Source organism: Ornithorhynchus anatinus, chromosome 14 (genome assembly GCF_004115215.2).
Source record: "Ornithorhynchus anatinus isolate Pmale09 chromosome 14, mOrnAna1.pri.v4, whole genome shotgun sequence".
Lineage (NCBI taxonomy): Eukaryota > Metazoa > Chordata > Mammalia > Monotremata > Ornithorhynchidae > Ornithorhynchus > Ornithorhynchus anatinus.
The window spans coordinates 39,977,275-40,002,029 of record NC_041741.1 but is presented as its reverse complement, the minus strand read 5'-3'; the positions used below and the strand labels follow the sequence as shown (position 1 = coordinate 40,002,029).

At 44.0% G+C, this 24,755-nt stretch overlaps 1 protein-coding gene across 3 annotated transcripts in view; it reads right to left on the bottom strand.

Annotated features, from left to right (window-relative positions):
* Nucleotides 1–24,755, bottom strand: part of CHST11 (carbohydrate sulfotransferase 11) — a 220,516-nt gene that overhangs the window by 102,751 nt on the left and 93,010 nt on the right. For all 3 annotated transcript variants that reach the window (XM_007670031.3, XM_001508849.4, XM_007670030.3), the window contains exon 2: nucleotides 14,014–14,099. In XM_007670031.3, coding sequence (XP_007668221.1) covers nucleotides 14,014–14,099 — 86 coding nt within the window. The remainder of the gene's footprint in view (nucleotides 1–14,013; nucleotides 14,100–24,755) is intronic.

Here is a 24,755-nt window from a genome sequence, read left to right as displayed (position 1 = left end):
GCCATAGCTTACGTTCAGATCATACTTCACAGATATGTTCTTTGTTTTAAAAAATGTCAATCTCCATTACATCCCTTAAATGCTTAGCTTTCTGTGGAGACAACAGTATCACTGCCTTGAAAATAGATGTTTTTACTAAAAAAAAAAAATTAGGGCCACGTGCACCCACTTAAACCAAATTTCTTGAGGTAATTTGAGATAGCTTTACATCTGTTTCCTGCATTTTACCCCAAGTTGTGTGGAGACTGTCAAATTTCATTCTAGAACATCCAATTCTCGGATCATGTGGATTGGAGCCTGGCTGGATATTTCTGTCTGTCCCCTGTGACACAGCTTCTCATTTTTTAGGTTACTACCAGCTGGTAGAATGTTTTGAAAATGGGAAGGGGCCATTCTATATGCTTTATGGTAGCACAAAGCAGCACTCACATTTTGTGGCACTTAGATCAGCCATTGGTATTTATTGAGTGCTTAGGGTGTGCAGAGCACTGTACTAAGTGTTTGGAAAAGGACAATATAACAGTTTGTAGACATGTTACCTGACCATAATGAGCTTATGGTCTAGATGGACAGACCAGTGGTGATAGGCTGAGTTATTTTAAACATTCCATACCATATCTTGGCCAGGGCTACCCAGAAATGCACCTCTTAATGACACTGATTTTTAGGCACTGAACACCTTGATAATAATAATGGTATTCATTAAGCATTCATTCATTCAATCATATTTATTGAGTGCTTTCTGTGTGCAGAATACTGTACTAAGCGCTTGGAAAGTACAATACAGATAGACAATCCCTGCCCACAATGGACTCAGAGCTGGGGGGGTTGGGAGGAGGGAAACAGACATCAATACAAATAAACAGGCATCAATATAAATAGAATTATAGATATATACATACACTTACTATGTGCTAAGCAGATGGTAATATAATAGATCCCATTCAGGGCTCCAATTGCAGAGGGAGGGAGAATAAGTATAACTGTGGTGTTTGTTTAGCTCTTACTATCTGCCAAGCACTATACTAAGCACTGGGGCAGACACAAGATAATCAGGTGGGACACAGTCTCCCTGTCCTACATGGGGCTTGCAGTCTAAAGGGGAGGGAGAACAGCTATTGTATCCTCATTTTACAGATGAGGAAACTGAGGACCAGAGTAAGCTCACTGTGAGCAGGGAACGGATCTACTAACTCTGTTATACTGTACTCTCCCAAGAGCTTAGTACAGTGCTCTGCACACAGTAAGCACTCAATAAATGATTGATGCCAAGTGACTTGCTTTAGGTCACCCAGCAGGGAAGTGGCAGAGCCAGGATTAGAATCCAGGTCCTCTTACTCTCAGGCCCAGGCTTTTTCCACTAGGCATCTTATCCTCATTTTACATAGGAGGAAACTGAAGCCCCGCGAGGTTAAGTGACTTGCCCAAGGACACACATTAGGTCCACGGCAGAGTTGGGACTAGAACCCAGGTTTCCTGACTCTCAGACTTGGGTTCTCCACTAGGTCTCTCTTGGAATTACAGTAACCAGGGCTCTTGCTGGCATGACTGTTTCATTTTACTCCACTGTAAAATATAGGGCACGAGAATGGCTTTACTCTCTCCCTCCCTGTGGTCCCCACCAAGCTGGCAGCCAATGGGAGGAGGGACACCAAGGGGGAGGCCTCAAAAGCAGACAACTCCATTATGGGGGAAACACATCAGCATAAGGAACATCAGCTCCTTGTTGTCCCTCCTGTCACCTAAAACCTAAATTCATGCCTTCAGTACTGCCCTTTCTAATCAATTCTATTCCCTCCCACACTTTCCCTTTGTTGATCACAAATACTTAGCCTGGAAGGGCCCTCCAGCCCCCAACTCCACCCCGGCCAATCTGTTTTTCACATTCCAGCAACGTCCCATTGTGTGTTGTCGGTGGAAATCCAGACTTCCACACCACTCCTGCCTCTTCAAATTCACCTTCTCTGACTATAATTCAGCCCACAGGCTCTGAAATACTACTTTTCCTCCCTCACTAATCCCAACATTCACAGCCCTCACCAATCATTCTGGATCTTTACCTCTCTCCTAAAGCCCTTAGTGCGTTCACTTCCCTAACCCCTGACAAAAAACTAAACCATCAATTTCACTGGTTATTTGGGCACCATTAGATGGGAACTTCCCCAAATCCTACACTCACCTCTCCACACTGCTCTTCTACACCTTCATCCTCTTTCTTCTCCATCCTGGCTAGATGTTGGTACCATCCCCCTCATCAGTCTCCTCAACTCCGACCTCTTCGCCTTCAGGCTGTACAACATTCTGTAGCCAAGATCCTCCTCCTCCACAAAATACATCATTCTGCTCACATCTTCTACGGCTCAAAAAAACTCCAATAGCTATACATTTCCCTCCACATCAAGGAAGAATTCCTGACCATCGGCTTCAAGGCTCCAAATACTTTCCCTTCCTCTTTCTCCTGTCCTCTTTACCAGCCAGTTTCCAGTTTGTACTTCACACTTCTGCCAAATAAACCTTCTCACTATCCCTCACTCTTAAGTCTCCTGCTCCAGTCCCTTGTTCATAGTCTAGGACACAGACTTTTTGGTAACTAACAGCACAGAGTAGCAGCAAAAACCAATGGAGAATTTTCAACTGAATGCATTCCCATACCCTCCTTTATTTTGAGAGATTTTGCTTTTCCTTTTTTTTATTCAGACCACCAGGAATCCAGCAGAGAATGAGTCTTTCTGGGCTGAGGACGGAACTGCATTTTTTGTGTTAATAGGAAAACAAATGGCAGTGCTATGCCAGTGGCAGGTTTTGGTGATTTGTTATCTTAACAGAAGTTATTTTCTGACTTATCAGTTCTTCCTCCTCAGATTTAATTACACCGATAATGTCCTGGGAAATGGGAATCAATTATTAATTGCAACTGGCTCTGGATTTGTTTTCCTCTCCCATGGATTTTGTTTCAAGAGTATTTACACCTAAGGAATGAGTCATTTTTCTAAAAAGAACAAACATTTCAATACAATCACCTGATCACCAATGCAGTCCTGTAAATAGCTTTTCATGCTCTGAAAAGAAGGATGGTTACTGGCACCTATTAAAACACACTGATGTGTTTGGAATTCCCTGCCAGGATCGCTCATGGAAGAAACTTAGTCTGGTTAAAAAAAAAAAGTGGCAATTTACAAGGCTTTTTACCCCTCATTAAGTCCATTCTATTAGACAGAGAGAATCACTTCTGAAATGCAGCAGTGCCCTCCAAAATATATATTGCATTCACAAATTAGCTACGAAGTAGTGTGGTCTAGAAGAAAGAGCAAAGGATTGGGAATCAGGAGACCTAATCCCAGCTCTGCCACTTGCCTGTTGGGTAATCTAGGGCAAGTCTGCCACTTGCCTGCTAGGTGACCGTGGGCAAGTCACTTCACTCTAGTCCTCAGTTCCCTCCTCTGTAAAATGGGGATGAAATACCTGTCTCTCTCCCATTTAGACTGGGGCCCTATATGATAAAGGGACAGTGATCCAACTGGATTGTACCTACCTCAGCATAAAGCAGTGCTTGCCACATAACAAGTGTTTAACAAACATCACAATTATTAAAAAAGTGAAATTGAGTGCTGGAATGTAGCTGTTCTCTTACATTTTCCTAGCATGAATAATTAAGACTTGAACGGAGTGATGACAAAAATGTTTTTTCACTTCAGTACCTGCCAAATTGCTAAGGCATCTTTAGCCTCTCCAGACAGGAATACTTCCTTTCTCATCCTCACCTTATAGAGCAGAAAAGAGTCCCCCTGCTTTCAGATCAGAATGGAGACACCCAAAAGGAAATGCTCAACGTATTAGACTGGCATGGACTTCCAACCATCTAACCCCTTCCCCTCTGCCTGAAGAGAAAGAGGCCGGAGAGCCAGTCTGGAGGTGAGGTGTCAATGCTTCAATCAATCAATCGATCAATCTTATTTATTGAGTGCTTACTATGTGCAGAGCACTGCATTAAGTGCTTGGAAGAGTACAGCAGAATTAGCAACTGTACTTATTGAGCACTTACTGTGATGTAGAGCACTGTACTAAGTGCTTGGGTGAGTACAATATAACAGAGTTGGTAGACACATTCTTTGCCTACAATGAGTAGACGCTAATATAAATAAATAAATTGCAGATATGTTTGTAAGTGCTGTGTACATTTATGCTGCACATAAATGCCTTTATTTTCTCTGGATGGGCAGAGGCCAAGACACCCACCCATTCCGGGTTTGTAATCCAGCAGCCGATTGCAATCATCAAACCATGTACATAATGAGTCTTGCTCCAATTTGCTCTCCTAGCTCACCATGCGCCTCTCCACAACTGCCCATAAGGCTGACACAGAGCGTTGTTTGCCTCTCACATGGCTGGGTGATGGGTCCAGAACCATCCCAAGGTGAGGGGAATTTTGGGTCATGGCAGAGCTTGCTGGAGCCAAGGGTCATGGAAACATTTCTCTGCAGGGAGACGGCCTAGATCTTTGAATCCCTTCAAGGAATGCACAGACAGAACACCCTCGTAGCTAAGTGGCAGTTTGGAAGCAGCGGACCACTGTAATACCATAGGAGTCTGACTGAAAATTTAGGAGCTTTTCCAAAATGGCATCTGTGACATTAACCTTGTCTCCACTGCAATTCTATTCTCTCAAACCAAGCGCCATGTAAATTCCTTGAAGGGGCAGAGACTGGGTTAACTGAACTTTACTCTCCCAAACACTTATTACAATGCTCTGCCCACGGTAAGCCCTCAAAAAGCACTAATGACGGATTACAATCACTGGGAAGCAGCATGGCGAGGTGGGAAGGACAAGGGCCTGGGAGTCAGAAGGTCATGGGTTCTAATCCTGGCTCCGCCACTTGTCTGCTGAGTGGTCTTGGGCGAGTCACTTCATTTCTCTGTGCCTCAGTTCCCTCATCTGTAAAATGGGGATAAAGACTGTGAGCCCCATGTGGGACAGGGACTATATCCAACCCAATTTGCTTGTAACCTCCCCAATGCTTAGTATAGTACCTGGCACATAGTAAGCGCTTAACAAATACCACAATTAACATTATTATTATTACTGAATGTATCCACTAAATGATCTTACAATAACATCTACCTAAACAGAACTGTGGACGTTACACTCACTGAATACTATGTTACACTAAGAATAGAAGGTTGCGAATGTCAAAGTGAAGCTGCTGGAGAGTTCACTGAAACTGCCTTCAGTCCTGTGAAATCTGGAGTTGGGGGAGAAGTGACTCTACTTCCATTAAGGGCTTAAAACTTCACTATTATTTCACACAGTCACAGTCCTGCCTACCCAGTCTGTGAAAGAAAAGAAAGAAAGTACCAACTGTAAAGCTAGCTAATACAGCAAATCACTTTCACTGCTGGGACCTTCATTCAATTTACATTAAGTAAGTTTATGCTTTGGAAGCAGTTCAGAGAGCTTCACTTCCAGTGTGCTTGTTCAATGAAACATTTCTTTTCTCCTTAAGTTGCACCGATTATGAATATTTAATACATGCCAATGAACCGAAAGCTACCACTGGGCATCTGTTCCGGGGTATTCAAGCCAGCTCTTGATATCAAAACTCCAGTCCCGAAAACACGTTATGAACTACACCACTATGGCGGTGTGGCATTCGCTGTCAGGTAAGGTTTCAAAAAGACACTTCACAGGTGGTAAGATTCACAAAACCTACTGATGAGGAAAAAAAAAATAAATCTTCCCCTGATGTCAAAAATCTCTCCGTGCCTCAGTCACTCAGGCCGATTCTGCCCAGGAACTCAGATTGTTCATCTCGTATCATCTAATTGAATTAATAATGGCTCCTTTGGACTAGCCCTCAGACATCCGTCCAAATGATCTCAAGGACGTGGCTGACATTCAGGGACGGGAAAGGATATGTCTACATTTGGGCATTCGTTTACCAATCAGCAGGAGAATCAGCATGCTAACTTGCTCTGAGGGACGATCCCTTTCCTGTAGGGTGTTGTTGTCTGAAATATCATTTCATCTCTCAGTCCTTACTTTCCCCTCCCTTCGTCTTTCTGCTCCCACTTCCTCCTTCTTTCCCCCCAGTCTTCAGACTGATAACTGGGAAGACGATGGGCTCTTGGCAAGGCCAGGCAAGTCAGTCATAAGCCTGGGCCAGCAATTGTGAGTCATGAGCTGTACCCAAGAATCTTTAAGAAAAATGCCAGTGTTTGAGGAGATTGCTGTCATGAAATCCCTTATGTTGTGAAATGAAAAATTCCTAGGTCTGGACACCCTGCTGGATACTATTTTGAGGCATGTGAGTTTCTTGGAAGTGATTTTGGTGGGCGAATTTGGTTTTTTAGGGAAGTGCAGTCTCCCAACTCACTGTTTCTCATTCATCCTCCCTTTAACCACCCTCTTGCTTGCACCCTAGTAATAATAACAATAATAATAATCATCATCATAATCATATTTGTCAAGCACTGTTCTAAGATCTGGGGTAGATACAAGTTCATCAGATGAGACACCATCCCTGCTCCACAAAGGACTCACAGGCTAATTAATAGGGAGAACAGGTATTGAATCCTCATTTTACAGGTGAGGAAACTGAAGTACTGAGAAGTTAGGTGACTTGTCTAAAGCCACACAGCAGGCAAGTGGCAGAGTGGGGATTAAAACCCAGGTCACTGACTTCCAGGCCTGCCTGAGAGCCTCTTCCCCATCATACATGGCAGACCTCTGTTCTTCCTTTCATTAAAATCTTTTTAAAATCACCTCTCTGCTAAGTGGCCTTACCTAATTGCACTTTCATTCATTCAACTGTATTTAGTGAGTGGTTACTATGTGCAGAGCATGCTGTCTTTTCTCCTCCCTATGTCCATCTCCAATAATTGCCTCTTCAGCCCCTCTAGACTGTAAGCTTGTTGGGGGCAGAGAATGTATCAGTTTATTGTTGTACTGTACTCTCCCAAGCATTTAATACAGTGCTCTGTACACAGTAAGTACTCAGTAAATATGATTGACTGGCTGTACACTTACACACTTGGATACTCACAGCTCACTGTAGCGCTTGTGTACAAATCTTTAAGCTGTATTTCTTTGTCCTATCCATAATTTATTCTAGAGCTCATCTCTCCTGCTAGAATGCCTCGAGAGCACCAATCACGTCTACTAATTCTATTGTACTCTCCCAAGAACTTAGTACGACAGGCGCTCAGTAAATATTAGTGATTGATTGGGTTTGGCTCTCCTCTCCAAAGGCCCCCCCCAAAAAAATTGGAAAAGTTTTCAACTTGTCAGTATTTCTCTCATCTAGGAAACATACCGAACAATAAAAACTTAGACTAGTGTTTCTAGCGCACTGATCTCTTCCATGACACAGGAACAGGTTGCGTAAGGTACGCAGTCCTTTCCAGACTTCAGGAATGGACACTTTTGTCTATTGTAATTCATAATTAATAATGAAATCTCCCCGGTGCTGTGTGGATGATAAGGTTAATGAAATATTTCATCTTCACTGGCCAGCTGCTGTTCTGCTAGCCTGACAGTAATATCTTTGCATAAGGAGTCAGCCTGAGAGTAAATCAATTAATTTCTATTTCTCCAGTAGGCAGCTGCTGTTCCAACGTCGGATAATTAGATGTACAACCCATTTACCAGGTGGTCGGTAGCGGCAGGATTAATTGACCTGAGCCTGATACAGTGAGTACAATGGCCGCTTTTTCTGCGTTCACCTTACTGCCTTCCCTGATGCACAAGCTGATGCATGAAGCCAGTCAGCAACATCATTTCTTAATGGTAATGTCTATGAGGAGTTCTGTTTTACCTTGCTTCCTCTTTTGTGTCAGAGCACATCTGTTCCTTCAGAGGCGCCGGAGGCAGGCCTGCTGTTCCTTATGGACCAGGTTTGGATGCATCCCCTATCAATATGCTAACTTACACTGGAACCACCAAATGCTTCTCATGGCCGTACCAAGTACTACCCTCAATCAATCATTGGATCAGTGGCATTTATTGAGTGCTTACTGTGTGCACAGTAACCATTATCATCAGCAGCAGCAGCATTTATTGAGCACTTACTGTGTGCAGAGCACTGTCTTAAGTACTTGGGAGAGTACAATAGAACAGAGTTGGTAGACACTATCACTGCCCTCGAGGAACTTATCATCTAGTGGGGGAGACAGATAAAATCCACCCCACAACCGGGGCTACCACTCCACACTGAATTTGGGAATCGCGGATTTTGCCAAGATTGAGCTGGTGACCATGTGTGGCAATCCTAGATCGAGCATTCTCAGGGGTTCAACTCTGAATCCCAGCACAAGGCAAATGAGATAAAGGCCATTTTTGTTCAGGTGACTCAGAGGCCACGAAAAGCACCCGACCAAACCAACAAGCCCATAGCTACCACATGCCACCACACCTGCGTGCCCCTGGCCTCAGAGGAGCCTTTTCTTGAGCAATCTCCCATTATGGAGCAGCATCGTTTTGGAGGTGGGGGGGCAGTGGAAAAAGCACAGGCCTGGGAGTCAGAGGTTCGAATATCTGAGTTCAAATCAAGACTTTGCCATGTACCTGCTGTGTGACCTTAGGTAAGTCACAACTTCTCTGTGCCTCAGTTCCCTCATCTCTAAAATGGGATTCATTATCCTTCTCCCTCCTTCTTAGACTGTGAGCCCCACGTGAGGCCTGATCATCTTGTATCCATCCCAACACTTAATACAGTGCACATAGTAAGTGCTTAACAAATACAATGATTAATCCCTTCTCTGCCATTCATCTGCCGTGTGGCCTTGGATAAGTCATTTAACTCCTCTGTGCCTTAATGACCTCATCTGTAAAATGTGGATTAAGACTATGAGGCCCAAGTGGGACATGGGCTCTGTGCAACCTGATTATTTATATTGTACTCTCCCAAGTACTTAGTACAGTGCTCTGCACAAAGTAAGCGCTCCGTAAATATGACTGAAGATTTAATGCATCTTGCTTCTACCCAGCACTTAGTACAATGCCTAGCACATAGTGAGTGCTTAACAAATCCCATTTTTTTTTAAAAAAAGGAATTACACCCCAGTCACAGGAGTTCTAATTCCATCTCCACAACTAAAATCTGGGTTCCTCTGGGCAAATCCCTCGGCTGCATCCCAATCTACCTGTCAATAAAGATAACTGAGAAGGTTTATAAGCCCGAAGTGTTAACCACAGACTGACTGAGCAGCAGACAACAGCTCAAGATGTTTGCCCCTATCAGAAACCCAATGATAATCTTCCTACAAAACTTGTGCAGCACCTGGTCGACAGTATCCAATGTCGGCTGCCAAAAGTGACAGCCAGTCATGAGGACTCTGCACTCTGTAAGCTTTCCATTTTGGCTACCAGACTTTATACTCTCCTGAAAGAGCTGAATTCCTCCTTGGTGGCACTAGATTATAAGCTCCTTGAGGGCAGAGATGGTGTCTACCAACTCTATTGAACTCTTTCCCAGTAATTAATACAGTGCTCCACACACAAAAGGCATACAATAAATACCATCAATTGATTGATTTATTGGAAGATCTGAAATGGACAAAACCAGTTAGTACTCAGAGAGTTGAGGAATTTGGAGGCAGGGGGCAAGTGGTTTCACCCTAATGTTAGGCAATTATGCCTTAATAATTGCTTTCAGTCAAATTTGGTTTTTCGAGCATCCTGGCCAAAGCCAACGTTTGCTCACAGATGTGCTCAGCCTTCAAATATGTAGCTGGAAAGCTCTGAACTTTCAGTGACTTTTAGTCAGAAGATCCGATCCACAACTAGGTTTTATTTTTAAATCGGGGGCTGTGTAGACTCAGGAAAATTACAAGACACCCTTGGCGGCATTTTGCTAAGAATACATATGGCAAATTGTCTTTGGCAGTTTTCCCCATGGACTGGAGGTGTGCAAAGTATTCACATAAGAAAAACATAAGAGGCCATCCTGAGACTGTGGACCAATTGTGGAAGATTTAGGCTCTGATCAGTGACACTCAGGAAATCCTTTTACGAAACTTGGTTTTGTTTGTCTCTTCCTGCCCAGACAATCTGATATAGAAGCCCCAGGACTATCCACTTTCTTTTGTCACCTGCAAGAAGCCACTCTTCTTGCAGCATAAGCAAATAAAGTGGCCAAATTCTGCCCCCATATAAGCCATTTTGCTTCAGAAGCTCAGGCAATCTTAACCTCTCTGAAAATAATATTACAGGTTTATCTTCAGCTAGTTGCAGGGAAATCTGCCTAATTTCTGCCTACAACAGTTTGATGCTGTGGAAACATCCTGTTGAGAGCAAACGGAACCCACACCCATTAAGAAAAAGCCCATTCCCCCTTCCATCCAACTAAACAATCCACTGTACTGGGGTTTCCTTAAAGACAGGGGCTAGCTGAACTGTGCACTGAATAGGAAAGGAACAGCTGTGGTTGGTGAGAAATAAGAGCATAGAGAATAGGGCAATCATCATCAGCATTTATTGAGCGCTTACTATGTGCAGAGCACTCCACTAAGCACTTGGGAGTAATGATGGTACTTGTTAAGCACTAACTAGTTCCAAGCACTAAGTGCTGGGGTAGATACTAGTTAATCAGGCTGGACACAGTCCCTGTCCCACATGGGGCTCACACTCTTAATCCTCGTTTTACAAATGAGGTAACTGAGGCCCAGAGTAGGGAAGTGATTTGCCCAAGGTCACATAGCAGATATGTGGCGGAGTTGGGATTAGAACTCAGGTCCTTCTGAATCCCAGGCCCCAGGCTCTAGCCTTCAAACCAGGCTGCCATGTAATACAACAGAGTTGGTAGACACATTCCCTGACCACAGTGATCTTACAGTCTAGAGGAGGAGACAGACATTAATACAAATCAATAATTTAAACAGGCAGATGGAAGTTGTAATGTTGGCCCAGTCGCTTGAGATCCACCTAGGTCACAAGGCTTCAGAGATCCAAGCCTACCGATGCATTTAGATCCTCTCTCTTTGCAGGGGGGCTTCTAGCAATGGGAACTTCGAATGAAGAGACTTTGACTGACGCAAAGCAGACCCCAGAGACAATAACTATGGGGCTGAATGTTTTCTTTCCTTTTTAAAGGCTTTCAGACAGATTTTATTAATTTTCCCTTGCAGCATTTGCTGGTCTCACTGTTATGAATCTTACGTTCCCTTTCCATTCAGAAACTTTGGCTGAGTGTCTGGAGCAGCAAAATGTCCTTGTAAGGGGTGGGGCAGCAGGGGGAGGAGGGGAACCACAGATTTCTCGGCCAAATGTATGACACAAATTTAATTCCAATGTCTCCTACATGCCTTTGAGGGTAATCATCACGAATATCTGGTCTCCTTACTTTGTTCTCACCACCCCATAGAGATTCTTCTAGTCAACTGGAGTTTACTTCTCCAAAATAGTGGTTCTTTTCAGAGTCTATGGCTATTGGAAATGTTTACTGCCTTGTTAATTCTAATGAGTCAGATTTATTAGGATAGTCACTTACACATGCGCACATGCACACGCACACAGCCACATATTATAAAATGGACTTACTGAGCTAACATTCTATATTGGGTAGTTGTTGGTCATTAATAAATGGATTTATAAGAGCGGGCCAGGGTGTTCTTTAGGAAGGGCTTCCTCTAACTGACCAAAAGAAGGTGCTCTTCCTGACATGCCCCCACAAGTTCAGTAGACGGAATCAGGGCAGGCAACAGAAATAGCTTGCGTGACCTGAACATGAAAGCTTACACAACTGTGGCCCTCAGGGCCCTTCAGAACTATAATTGTAACTCCGGCCTCATTTCTTAAATGTTACATTGGACTAACAACTCAGCCTACTACAGAACCCACGTAAATGTCAAACACTACGTTGCAGACGACACCTACAAATTCAAGCTCTGGCAGCCACACAGACAGTCCACTGACTGTCTCCTCCCACTGGGCGTACATTGTGGGGAAGGACTGTGTCACTTTTTACGGTATTTATTATGCAGTTACTATGTGTGAGCACTGTACTAAGTGCCGAGTTAGATACAATCTAATCATCATCATCATAATAATGCTGGTATTCGTTAAGCGCTTACTATGTGCCAAGCACTGTTCTGAGCGCTGGGGTAGATAGAAGGTAATCAGGTTGTCCCACGTGGGGCTCACAGTCTTAATCCCCATTTTACAGATGAGGTAACTGAGGCATAGAGAAGTGAAGTGACTTGCCCAAAGTCACACATCTGACAAGTGGTGGAGCCAAGATTAGAACCCATGACCTCTGACTCCCAAGCCCAACAGGTTGGACAGAGTCCGTGTCCTACATGGGGCTCACAATTTTAATCTCCATTTTACAGCTGAGGTAACTGAGGCACAGAGAAGTGAAGCACTTGCCCAAAGTCACACAGCAAGCAAGTGGTGGAGCCGGGATTAGAACCACATCCTCTGACTCCCAGGCCCGTGCATTTTCTACTAGGCCATGCTGCTACCTACATCACTACCTCTTAGTAAAGTGAACTGTTCTTGATAGGTGCTCAACTATTACTATGCCTATGGTCAATCTGTCTTTAAATCCTGCTGGTCTTCCTCTACAGGATGCCAGGGAATCCCCCTCTTCATCTCCTCCCTTATCACCACCATCCTGACTCGAGCTCTTGGTGCCTTTTGGGTGGGCTTCTGTAGCTGCCAGCCTCCTTACTTCCCTCCCGGCCTCTCCCCTCTCAGTCCAGCGGCAATCATCCATTCAGTTGCATTCATTATCTTTCTCAAAGACCAATGAGAATGTACCACACATCTCCTAAAACCATCTTCAATGGCTAGCCATATCTTCTTAGATTGACAATGGTAGTGCTTACTTATCCTCTCTCTCCTCCCACTACATGCCATAGTGCTTACTTCTCCTCCTTCTCCTCCCACTATACCCCACCTCATAGTTTTCATTCCATCTAAGCAATCTTTTCACTGGGCCTTGCTCTCAACTCTCTCATCTCTGATACATCGCCTGTCCCAACCCAATGGGTGGAAATCTTTCATTCACTCAGTCAGTGATATTTATTGAGCACAGAGCACTGTACTGAATGCTTGTGAGAGTTCAGGACAGTTGCTAGACACGATTCCTGCCCACAAGGAGCTTACAGTCTAGTAACACCCTTAGTGTTGCCAAACGACCCTCATTTCCTCCTTCAAAGTCCTCCTAAAAGGTGAGGCATTCCACAACCAAGCTTCCACCTTCCTATTCACACCATCCCTTCAGCCTCTTTAGGGCTCAGTTAGTTATTTAGCCTTTGTGTCTATTATTTCTCTCTCCTCTTAGCCTTTTACCTGCAGTTTAGGGTTTTTATGGTTATTTGTGAGTGCTTATCTCCCCAATTCGACCATGAACCCTTTTAGAAGCCTTTAATTATTTTACATCTTTCCCTATGCATTTAGAACAGTGCTCTGCTCACAGTAGACTGGCTCAATTAATACTGTTGATGGCAGGGATGATGATAAAGGAAAAAAAAAAACCAAAAACAAAGCCAAAGTAGAACAACATTTAAAGCAAAATTTTAAAATCCAAGTGGAGACCCACCCCAAAACTAAACTTTAAAGCAGAAGGTAAATTCACATATTTGGAGCCGTGATTTTTGGTTTTGCTTCTTGTGATATCCTGCAGACTATCACTCCTATGAGTTGTTGAGAAAGGGACTGGGGATGGTGCATATCTTTTCCTTTGTTTTGCCTTGGGGAGGCAAACACAGACAGCCAGGGATCAAGGCAATTTTGGAGGACCTGAGGAAGGAGGAAATGGTTGGCAAGGGAGCAGGTAAGGGAGCAGGAAGAGAGGAGAAGATGGTAACAATGGAAGGGGGAGGGAACAAAGAAGTAAAACCAACCCTATGATGTGGGGCAGGCCTCACAACCCGCACCCAAGAACTGCCCCAAACTCTGCCACTCTGGCTTCCATAATCTTCAAGAATCATCTGGCTCCCTTCCATCCACCGCAAAATTTTCAGGGGAGAAACAGATTTGAGGGTGTGAGGACTAAGCTAGGCATGTGGACTTACCTGAGTTGGGTTGTAGAGCTCCTGCAGTGGGCTCCTAGAGCCCTTCCGACAGCAGATGTCCACTCCAAATGGATTCCTACGCATGACTGGAGGAGAAAGAAAATGGAAATCGTTACAAGTGACAAACATGGACTTGAGAGAAAGAGAGAGAGAGAAAGACAGAGGGAGAGAGGGCGCATAGTGAAGAGAGGTTTCCAGTTTTAGCCCTATATTCAATTTCTTAAAACTTTCCTTTCCATTTCTGCTAGATTTTGGTCCCACCTTAGAATTAATCATATTTATCGAGCACTTACTGTGTGCTTAGGAAAGTACAATATAACAGACTTGGTAGAAACGTTCCTCGCCCACAATGAGCTAGAAAGAAATTAATCTCTCACAAAATGCTTTACTATGAAGTGAATGCAGTAAGTGCCCTCACTGGGTTGAAAGCTCCTGGGGACAAGGGCTGGTTTTTATACTTCTTCTGGATGACCCCCAAGGTGCTGGTACAAAGCTCTGCACAGGGCAGGCACAATAAGCAGTACTGTTGAAGATGATGAGGGTGGAGATGATGACAAGGAACCCAAATTCTCCATCATCCCCCACAATCAGAGCCCTGGTTTTGGTAGTCTGATCTTTGGGGAGGTGGTTGTTACAGAAAACAGTGCGTGGAGGCTTTCTGAACTGCCTCTAGAGGAATTATTTAAGCCTCCTCGAAAGAACCTAAACAAGATTCAAAGAGTGAGAAATTTTGTCTCCATCACGCCATGCTCAGTTTTCATCCCCTGAGAGTTGGAACTAAGTTTGTGATTTGTGGGGAGGATGATCCGCCAGGCCAACTCTTCAGCGTTTCAATGTTATCCTTCAGTTTTATGGTGTGTGTGAAGAAAAATGAAACTATAATCCAAAAAAGTCTGTTCATTGATAAAGGATGACATGTACCACAGGAGCAAGGGAACTCTGGTGCCTCAGATTTTTTTTTTATTCCTTAATTCTGCAGACTGCTCTGTCTGCCCTGTGGCTATAACATCTTCCTACCTAGATAATACTTCCCTAGGCACAGGGACTAAGACATCAGCGAGGTAGTGAAAGGACTGAGCGGCCCTTAAAGAGAAATTACTAGCCACATTAGACTAGAGAGTCATCTTTTTCTTTTTAACTAGTGAACGAGGGAATACTTGAATTGAGTCTTTCAAGTACAGGCGAGGGGATAAACTGCCCTTAAATCCACTTAACCCCTTGTAATTTAAATGATTTTCAATTAAAACTACTACATTGAGTCGGAGAGGACTTGGGCAGAAAGTAAGCAGAGTTATTAGTAAAGCAGAATCAAATGACCATTGCCCAAAGTGGCACAAACTGGAGGAAGCAAGTCTTCAGATACAAATTCCCTTTTTCCCTTCCCTTTCTTTTCCTTTTCCCCTACAGCTTCTCTTCCCTTTCCAATTAGGAAGCTGCTTTCGGAGGAAATCCAAATGGCTTTTCCTGAGAGTATAAAAAGAGAGGCAGATGCCTATCCCTAATGAGCAAACATGCTAAATGTTTTGATTGTCCTTTCCAACTAAAGTACTGACTGTTACTCTGAGCTATAAATTCAATCTTCATATTAGACTCCATGAGGAAATTTTTCCTCACTTCACCTCTCACAAGGGAAAGAAAGAAAACACTATTCCTCTACCCCCCCTTCACCTCTCCGCAGCTAAACCCTCTTCTCCCCCCTTTCCCTCTCCCCCATCCCACCCCCTCAGCATTGGACTCGTCCTCTCGACTGTACATATCTTTATAACCCTATTTATTTTATTTTGTTTAATGAAATGTACATCACCCTGATTCTATTTAGTTGCCATTGTTTTTATGAGATGTTCTTCCCCTTGACTCTATTTATTGCCATTGTTCTTGTCTGCCTGTCTCCTCCGATTAGACTGTAAGCCCGTCAAATGGCAGGGACTCTATATGTTGCTGACTTGTTCATTCCAAGCGCTTAGTACAGTGCTCTGCACATAGTAAGCGCTCAATAAATACTATTGAATGAATGAATGAATGAATATTCATATGTTAGTCAACAGTCAGCCACATCACCTGGAAGGTCCTCCAACCAGGAAGGCAGGGGGCAACTGCCGAGCCCTGTGGGTACTGCCCTACAAAAAAAGTACTTACTGTCTTTCTAGAAATGCTCTTTGACTTAAAACAAAATCATGAAATGAATTCAGAGACACTCCAACATAAGAAGTGAATATACAACTCCTCCCCACCCCTGCTGCCTTCAGATTTTGATCTCCCTCCTTTGGGGGCTAATTATTCAGCCGCATGACCTAGTAGAAAGAGCACAGGTCTGGGAGTCAGAGGACCTGGGTCCTAATCCCAGTTTTACCAATTATTTGCTGTAGGAACATGAGTGAGTCACTTAACTTCTCTGTCTCTCAGTTTCCTCAACTGTAAAATGGGATTAAATACCTGTTTTCATTCCTACTTGGACTGTGAGCCCCATGCAGGACAGGGATTATATCTGAACTCCAGCATTCAGAAAAGAGTAAGCACTAAACAATTACCATTAAAAAAAAATTCTACAGAGCCCTGTATAGACCAGAACTCTGGACCCTGGCTCCACTTGGCAGCTTTCAAGGGAGCTCACTGGTCAAGCCCCAAACTGAACTGGGGGTGATCCAGAATTACATCTGGGGTGAGTGGATTTGGATGAGGAGATAAGGCTCCTTACCACTAGCTTTAGGGCACTCAGCTCTCTCGCTCCTACCTTACCTCCAATTTCCTACTATCGATCAATCTGATTTACTGAGCGCTTACTATGTGCAGAACACTCTTCTAAACTCTTGGGAGAGCACAATACAACAGAATGCAGAAATACATTCCCTGCCCATAATGAGCTAGAGAAGCGGCATGGCCTAGTGGATAGAGCACAGATCTGGGAGTCAGAAGGTCCAGGGTTCTAATCCCGGCTCTGCCACTTGTTTTCTGTGTCACCTCACTTCTCTGGGCCTCAGTTACCTCATCTGGAAAATCTGCTTGAATCCAACTCAGTGCTTAGTACAGTGTCTGGCACATAGTTAAGCACTTAACAAATACCATAATAATAATAAAATAATCCACCCCTCTAGTGCTAACCTACTCACTGTACCTCAATGTCTTCTCTCCCACTACCATGCCATTGCTCATGTCCTTCCTCCCTCTGACCTGGAACTCCCTCCCCCTTCATATCCAACAGCCTATCACTCTCCCCACCTTTAAAACCCTTCTAAAATCACAGTTCCTGCAATAGGCCTTCCTTAAGTCCTCAGTACCCCTATCTGCCCTCCCCTGCCTTGAATATGCACTTGGCTATCTACCTCTTAGGCACTTTGATACTCACCCCAGCCCCACAACACCTGTGTAAATATCCTTATACTCTATTTCCCTTAACTATAATTCATTTTAATGCCTGTCTCCCCCGTAGACTGTAAGCTCCATGTGGGCAAGAATCACGTATACCAATTCTGCTGTATTGTACTTTTCCAAGTGTTTAGTGCAATACTCTACACACAGAAAGAGAAGCAACATGGCCTAGTGGAAAGAGCACAGGCCTGGGAGTCAGAGGACCTGGTTTCAAATGCTAGCTCCACCATGTGTCTTATTGTATGATCTTGGGCAAGTCACTTAACTTCTCTGTTTCTCAGTTTCCTCAACTGGGAAATGGGAATAAAATGGGAATAAAATACCTGTTCTCCCTCCTACTTAGATTGTGAGCCCCATGTGGAACAGGGACTGCATTGGACCTGATTAAACTGTATTTATCCCAGCACTCAAAACAGTACTTGTCACATAGTAAAATACCAATAAATAATAATAACAATAATAATATATCTGCCCCCTTCTCATTCACCCCCCAAGCCTGTATATACAGGATTCAGGGTTCACCTCCTAGTGATGAATTTCTCAACAGAACAAGTATAATAATGTTGGTATTTGTTAAGCACTTACTATGTGCCAAGCACTGTTCTAAGCGCTGGGGTAGACAAAGGGGAATCAGGTTGTCCCACGTGGGGCTCACAGTCTTAATCCCCATTTTACAGATGAGGGAACTGAGGCACAGAGAAGTTAAGTGACTTGCCCACAGTCACACAGCCGACAAGTGGCAGAGCTGGGATTCGAACTCATGAGCCCTGACTCCAAAGCCCATGCTCTTTCCACTGAGCCACGCTGCTTCAATCTTAGCCCAACATGCACCCTTGATGTACGCTTTAAAAACAGTGGGTGAGAGAGTTCAGATGAACATTAATATATAAAAGCAATTCAATTTTCATTAGCCAGGATTTGAAACAGTGAGTCTTTGTTCCTCCACAGTCACCCTGGAAAAAAGGAATAATTCCACAGTGTGTTGTTCTTTATTACTTCATTTTTCAATGCCACTAAAAAGGGACAAACAGTTAAACACAGACAGGTCACTCTCCTTACTCAATAATGGCACAACACTCCCATAGCAACACGGATATGTGGGAAAAATAACAGCTCTCAAACTTGTAAAATGATGCATTCATCATGTGAGACAAACTTTCCCTATGGCAGTGAACACCCAGCCCCCAACATTCTGCTATGCTGCAACAGCAAAACTACTATGGCGAGACTTCTTTTGTGTAAACTATTAAAACTGACTTTGTAGGCCACCCTATTATTTAATTAGTTTACTTTTCTAATGAAAAGTCCGTAAAACGGCTCTGCAGGAGGAGAAGCACAAGTTGGTCACGTGGCCCCAGGCCGCTCTCCAGCTCTATCTCTTCTAAACCTGGGCAGTTCAGGGGAGGATCTACATGTGAGCTCGATCTCAGAACGAGATCTTACTCTAAGCATGGTGTTTCTTCAAAATAGACAAAGTGCACACAACCTCAAATATCACTAGTGTTTGAGGTTTCAATTCCCTCCTTCCCCTCCTGAAATCTAATATGTCAGCCAACTGACAGCAACAGATGTGTAGAAAGTCTAAGCTCAAACCACTCAAACCACAATGTTCATTTCTTTTAATTGAGGAACCCACAGTTCTGTCCAAATAAGCGTGGTTGTAAGCAATTCATTAAATGGCTAGTCAGGTTTGAAGGAATCTAAAACACTGTAGCAACTAGGCTTGTTTTTTTCCTTAGACACTATTTATCTTAACCTGTTTTACAAAACTCGGTGTTACAACTTGTTCATCATCAAAGTTGCAAAACTCCAGACAGAGCGGACAACCATTTAAATATCACACTCTTATGAGTATGAAAGGAGCTCTCACGACTGGCATAACAACAGCGATGACCTCAAACACACCACTGGTTGTAGACGATGTCAAAATATCACCATTCACTGGCAGCCCCAAGATAATGACCTTCAACTCCACAAGGACAGGCAATGGGGGTTCAATTGTTGAAAGTATTTGACTGAATTCATGTTTCTGGCCTCACACACTGCTTTCCAGAGCAACTATAAAGAGGCATTTTGGCAAGAGAGTATTTTGGCAAAACGCTACTAAGTTCAAATAAAATGTAATTAAAATGTAACTCCCTCAAATCAAAACATTAGTGAAGGAGGAGAAATATTTCTGCAAATTTATTCCATGATCCTAAGCCAGTCAGTTAACATGAGCTCCAGGTTTTTCCCATCTCCCCATTATTCACTTAGGATTCTTTCCCCACAGCAGAAGTCACCTTGCTGTGACTAGCTAGCAGTGTTCATTCACTCAGTTACATCAAGTCAGGATGGTAAAGGGAGGGCAGAAAACAGCGGCTTGGGAAGGGAAATGCTTTCCTAGGAATTCTGGGGGTTTTCTCATCTTAGGCTTGCGATAATAAAGGCTTGAAGCAGCCCTGGGGATCACTAGTAGGGGAAAGGGGAAAAGAACGAGGGAGGGTAACAATCTTAAGGGGAAAAGAGCAATGGATAGACATTATTTGTCAGTAGCGGGTGGGAGACATTACAGAATTGAGGGAATATGATGAAGATTATGAGAAGCAGCGTGGCTTAGTGGAAAAAGCCCGGGCTTGGGAATCAGTGGTCATGGGTTCTAATCCCAGCTCCGCCACTTATCAGCTGTGTGACTTTGGGCAAGTCACTTAACTTCTCTGTGCCTCAGTTACCTCATCTGTAAAATGTGGATTGACTGAGAGCCCCACATGGGACATCCTGATTACCTTGTATCAACCCCAGCGCTTAGAACAGTGCTTTGCACATGGTAAGCTCTTAACAAATGCCTTAATAATAATTATTATTATGAAGATAAAACACCACTTGGAACAGGGTGGAAAGACTTTTTGAATGGTATTTGTCAAGAGCTTACTATGCAGGAGGCTGTACTAAGTACTGGGGTACATCCAAGATAATCAGGTTGGACACAGCCCATCACGCATGTGGGCTCCCAGTCTTAATCTCCTATGTTACAGATGAGGTAACTGAGGCACAGAGAAGGCACTGAACTTCTCTGCCAAGGTCACTCAGCAGACTTGGACTAATATCTCATAGCTTCCTTTTAAATCTTAGATCACACAAAGCCATACCTGGGTGAGACTGACCACTTTGGGAAATGAAAAAGAAGATACAGCTTTGGGATTAAGGAATGGTTTTTCATGCCTATCAAAGGACTAATGGACTAAGGAGCAAGACACCATAAAAAGTTATAGTTCTGTCAGAGAAGCAGTGTGGTCTAGCAAGTACAGCACAGGCCTGGAACTCAGGCCACTTGTCTGCTACGTGACCTTGAGCAAGTCACTTCATCTATCAGTACCTCAGCTCCCTCATCTATAAAATAAAGATTAAGACTTTGAGCCCCATGTGGGACCTGGACTGTGTCAAAACTGATTAGTTTGTATCTACCCCAGCAGCTTAGTACAGTGCCTGGAATATAGTAAGCGTTTAACAAATACCATTAAAAAAAGAAGTCAGGATGGGACTGCCATATTATTTATGGTTTTTTTCCTACTAGTGGAAACCAGGTTTGCTTTCAGGAGATGTTGGTAAGTGTCTGAAGTTTGTCGAGGGGCATAATTTTGTTAAGAAGTAAAGAAAACCATCTCTCGCTCCCTCTCACACACACACACGTTATATACATTTTGTTTTTGAATGATAGCTTCACTGGCAATTTTACACATGGATGCAGATGTGGTTGCGACAGTCCCTACCACCCCACACACATACACAAAGATCTGTAACACCTGGAGCTGTCTGTGTTTTGACTCAGTTTCACTCAGTCAAGCTTCTGCTCAGGAAGAACCCCTTCTTCTTTAATCTCTCAGTGCAAGGCTGGTCTGTCTCCCAACTTTCATTTGAAGTGATAGATTTTTCAAAGTATTTCCTCTGATCCTCCTCTTTGGGGCATTCCATGTCATGCTCCTTATCACAGTGGTTTCAGGGTCCCATTGTCATACTTTCCCCATCCCCACCCCCCAAGGAAACTGTTTTGAGAAGCAGCCCTAGTGGAAAGAGCCTGGGCCTGGAAGTCATAGGACCTGAGTTCTAATCCTAGCTCTGCCACTTGTCTGCTGTGTGACCTTGGGCAAGTCACTTAATGTCTCTGTGTCTCAGTTCCCTCATCTGTAAAATAGGATTAAGACTGTGAGTCCCATATGGGACATAAACTATGTTCAACTTGATTCTGTATCTATCCCATCACTCAGAACAGTGCCTAGAACATAGTAAACAATACCAAAAAATCCCCCCAAAACCCTAAGTTACTACACTATTAGACTGGATTCACTTCAGGACACTGTTGTTCATGATCCTGTTTTGCTACTTGATACTGCATATTACATCAGGAGGACACTAGATTCTCGAGACTCTGATGTGAAGACTGAGATGGGTTCAGGTTTCGAATCTATAACAAGGGTTGAATAGTGCTGCTTTTCCATGGACTTACAGTTTGGACTAAAGCTTGATGGTCCACAGCTTTTGTTTTTGGTTGGGTTTTTTTATGGTATTTGTTAAGCTCTCACTATGTGCCAAACACTGTACTAAGTGCTGGGGTAGATGTATACAAGGCCCACAATCTTAATTCCCATTTCACAGATGAGGGAACTGAGGCACAGGGAAGTGAAGTGACTTGCCCAAGGTCACACAGTAGACAAGCATCAGAACAGGATTGGTACTCAGGTCCTTCTGACTTCCAGGTCCATGCCTCATCCACTAGGACATGCTGCTTTCATAGTTCCCACAGCTGACCTTCTGGATTGGCCTTTATATTTCTTTGTTAAATACAGCATCAGTGTCCCTTGGTCTCCCCAGAAAGCAGAAATAATAATAATAATAATCTTGGTATTTGTTAAGCACTTACTATGTGCAGAGCACTGTTCTGAGCACTGGGGTAGATACAGGGTAATCAGGTTGTCCCACGTGAGGTTCACAATCTTCATCCCCATTTTACAGACGAGGGAACTGAGGCCCAGAGAAGTGAAGTGACTTGCCCACAGTCACACAGCTGACAAGTGGCAGAGCCGGGATTCGAACCCATGACCTCTGACTCCCAAGCCCAGGCTCTTGCAACTGAGCCAATTCGAACCCATGACCTCTGACTCCCAAGCCCAGGCTCTTGCAACTGAGCCACACTACTTCCCATGTGTGTCAGCATTCAGTTCCACATTGCTGATGAAGATCTTCTGATATGTGAAGCTTTTCCTTGGCTCAAGCTGAACAGGCTTATTGGCAACCTGAGCTAACGGTGCTGAGTGACCCACAATCATCCATTTATTTTCTAGCTTCTGGGGCTCAGTCAATATAGAAATTCCAGAATGACTAGCTCTAGGACTTTATGATGTTTAACAGCCTGTTGCACTGGATGGGTTTCCTGAAGGTTTGAATGTATACACACAAATGGCCTTGAAGCACTTTGAGCTGTAGAGAGAAATGGCTTGCCGTAAACCCAAGGCATCATTTTGGAACTCACCTGATGGAGATTTACTATTGGTGAGAGTCCTAGTTTAACACTGATCAACCTTAAATCATCATCCGAAGAGCTGGTAAAATCCCCCAGAATCATAGGCACTCTCAAATCCAACTCTCGAAGTGGGAGGGATCCTCTGTACAAACTTCTAGGAGAATCCTGTGTGCTATTAAAAGCTTTTATTTGGTAACGGAAACCTCAGGCACTAGGAACAGATGTGCTAAACGGTCCTAACAGACATATATCTGGAAGCTAAGTGACTCCCTTTGTTTCACTCTGAAGGATGGGAGCAACTATTCATTCAACAGCAGTTCACCAAGATTTATTGAGAGCAAAAGCTTCATTTGTGTGGTTTTAAAACTTCGATGAATTTAGCTGTAAAGTATTCATCTTTTTAAGGAAGGCGTAGCAATAGGAGATATCCATCAAAACTGTCAAGCTAGGATATGTCTTCCTGGCCTCTCTCGTTTCCATACGAGGCTGCGGTTGTCTTGAGGTGGGGTAGGGGAAAAAAAGAAATGTCATGGAGAGTTTCCAAAGCCGGGAAAGAAAGATGGCCACTGTTGGGTCCAGTTTTGAGCCAGACAGACTGGAATTTGGGGGTTCTATTCAGGTGACTGGACACCACTTCTCCAAGTCTGAGGCTGCTGTATGGTTCCTGGATTTGTTTTGTTCTTTTTCCTACTTCCACTATTTGTAAATTGTTTCGGCTGGTGTCCCCCATCCCCTCCCATTAGATCGCAAGCTCCTGGAGGGCAGCTATCGTGGGTCTTTGTTTCAGTTGTATATACCAAAATATTGAGTAAAGTGCTTCTCACTCAGCAGGCACTCTATAAATAGCACTGATGATGGTCCCCAGGCTCATTAGACTCAATGACCGATGACGCTGGGAGCCAGAGGCCCCATTGCTGATGTTGGCCACATAAGCCTAACCCAACCTCAGATTCTGGTTCCCAAGCAACTGTGTGAGGGGAAGGGAAACACATGATGCATTGCTTCACTCTCTGGCTCAGTCCACCTGATCTCAAGCCTGGGCGGCCAGGGTGGGAGTGGCTGCAGGCTAGAAAAATCCAAGGGCCTCAGCACTAGCTGCCACCAAGTCAGCCAGGGCTCATGGATCAACAGAGAGAACCAGCAGGACACTAAGATTTTTAACCATCCCGGTCCAAAGCCCAGCTGGGTGGCGCCTTCTTCCTCCTTGACCTGAACAAGGAAGAGTGGATGAGTTCACAAGAAGCCAACTAAACAGCTTCCAGGAGTAACGCCAATGGGGAGAGTTCTCTGAGTCTTGGAAATCCATTCCAGCCAGGTTCACCCTTAAAAGACTTGGTGGGATGGGGAAGGAGGTATCATAGCAGAAGCCTTAAATCTGAAAAGTACTTAGACCGACCCATCAGTCCTCCTAAGAGTATTTGTTTAGTTCCCAGGAACTATTTCATTTGGCTGATTCATCCTTTTAAATCCACTCCCTTTAAACCCAAGCATTTATTTTTCCAGGTTATAAACATACCAACATGGACCAGGATGGAGTGTGGGACACCCAGAAGCCGCGCACCTTGGCTGGAACCTGACATCCACTCCAACCTAGAGATAAGCCCGCCAACATCTACTCAACTGGAAGAGAAGCAGCATGCCCTGGTGGATACAGCATGGCCCTGGGTTCTAATCCAGACTCTGTGACATATCTGCTGAGTGATCTCAGGCAAGTCATTTAATGACTCTGGGCCTCAGATACTTCATCCATCTGTAAAATGGGGATTAAGACTGTGAGCCCTATGTGGGACTTGGACTGCGTCCACCCTGATTAGTCTGTATCTATCCCAGTGCTTAGTACAGTGCCTGGCACATAGTAGGTGCTTAACAAATACAACTT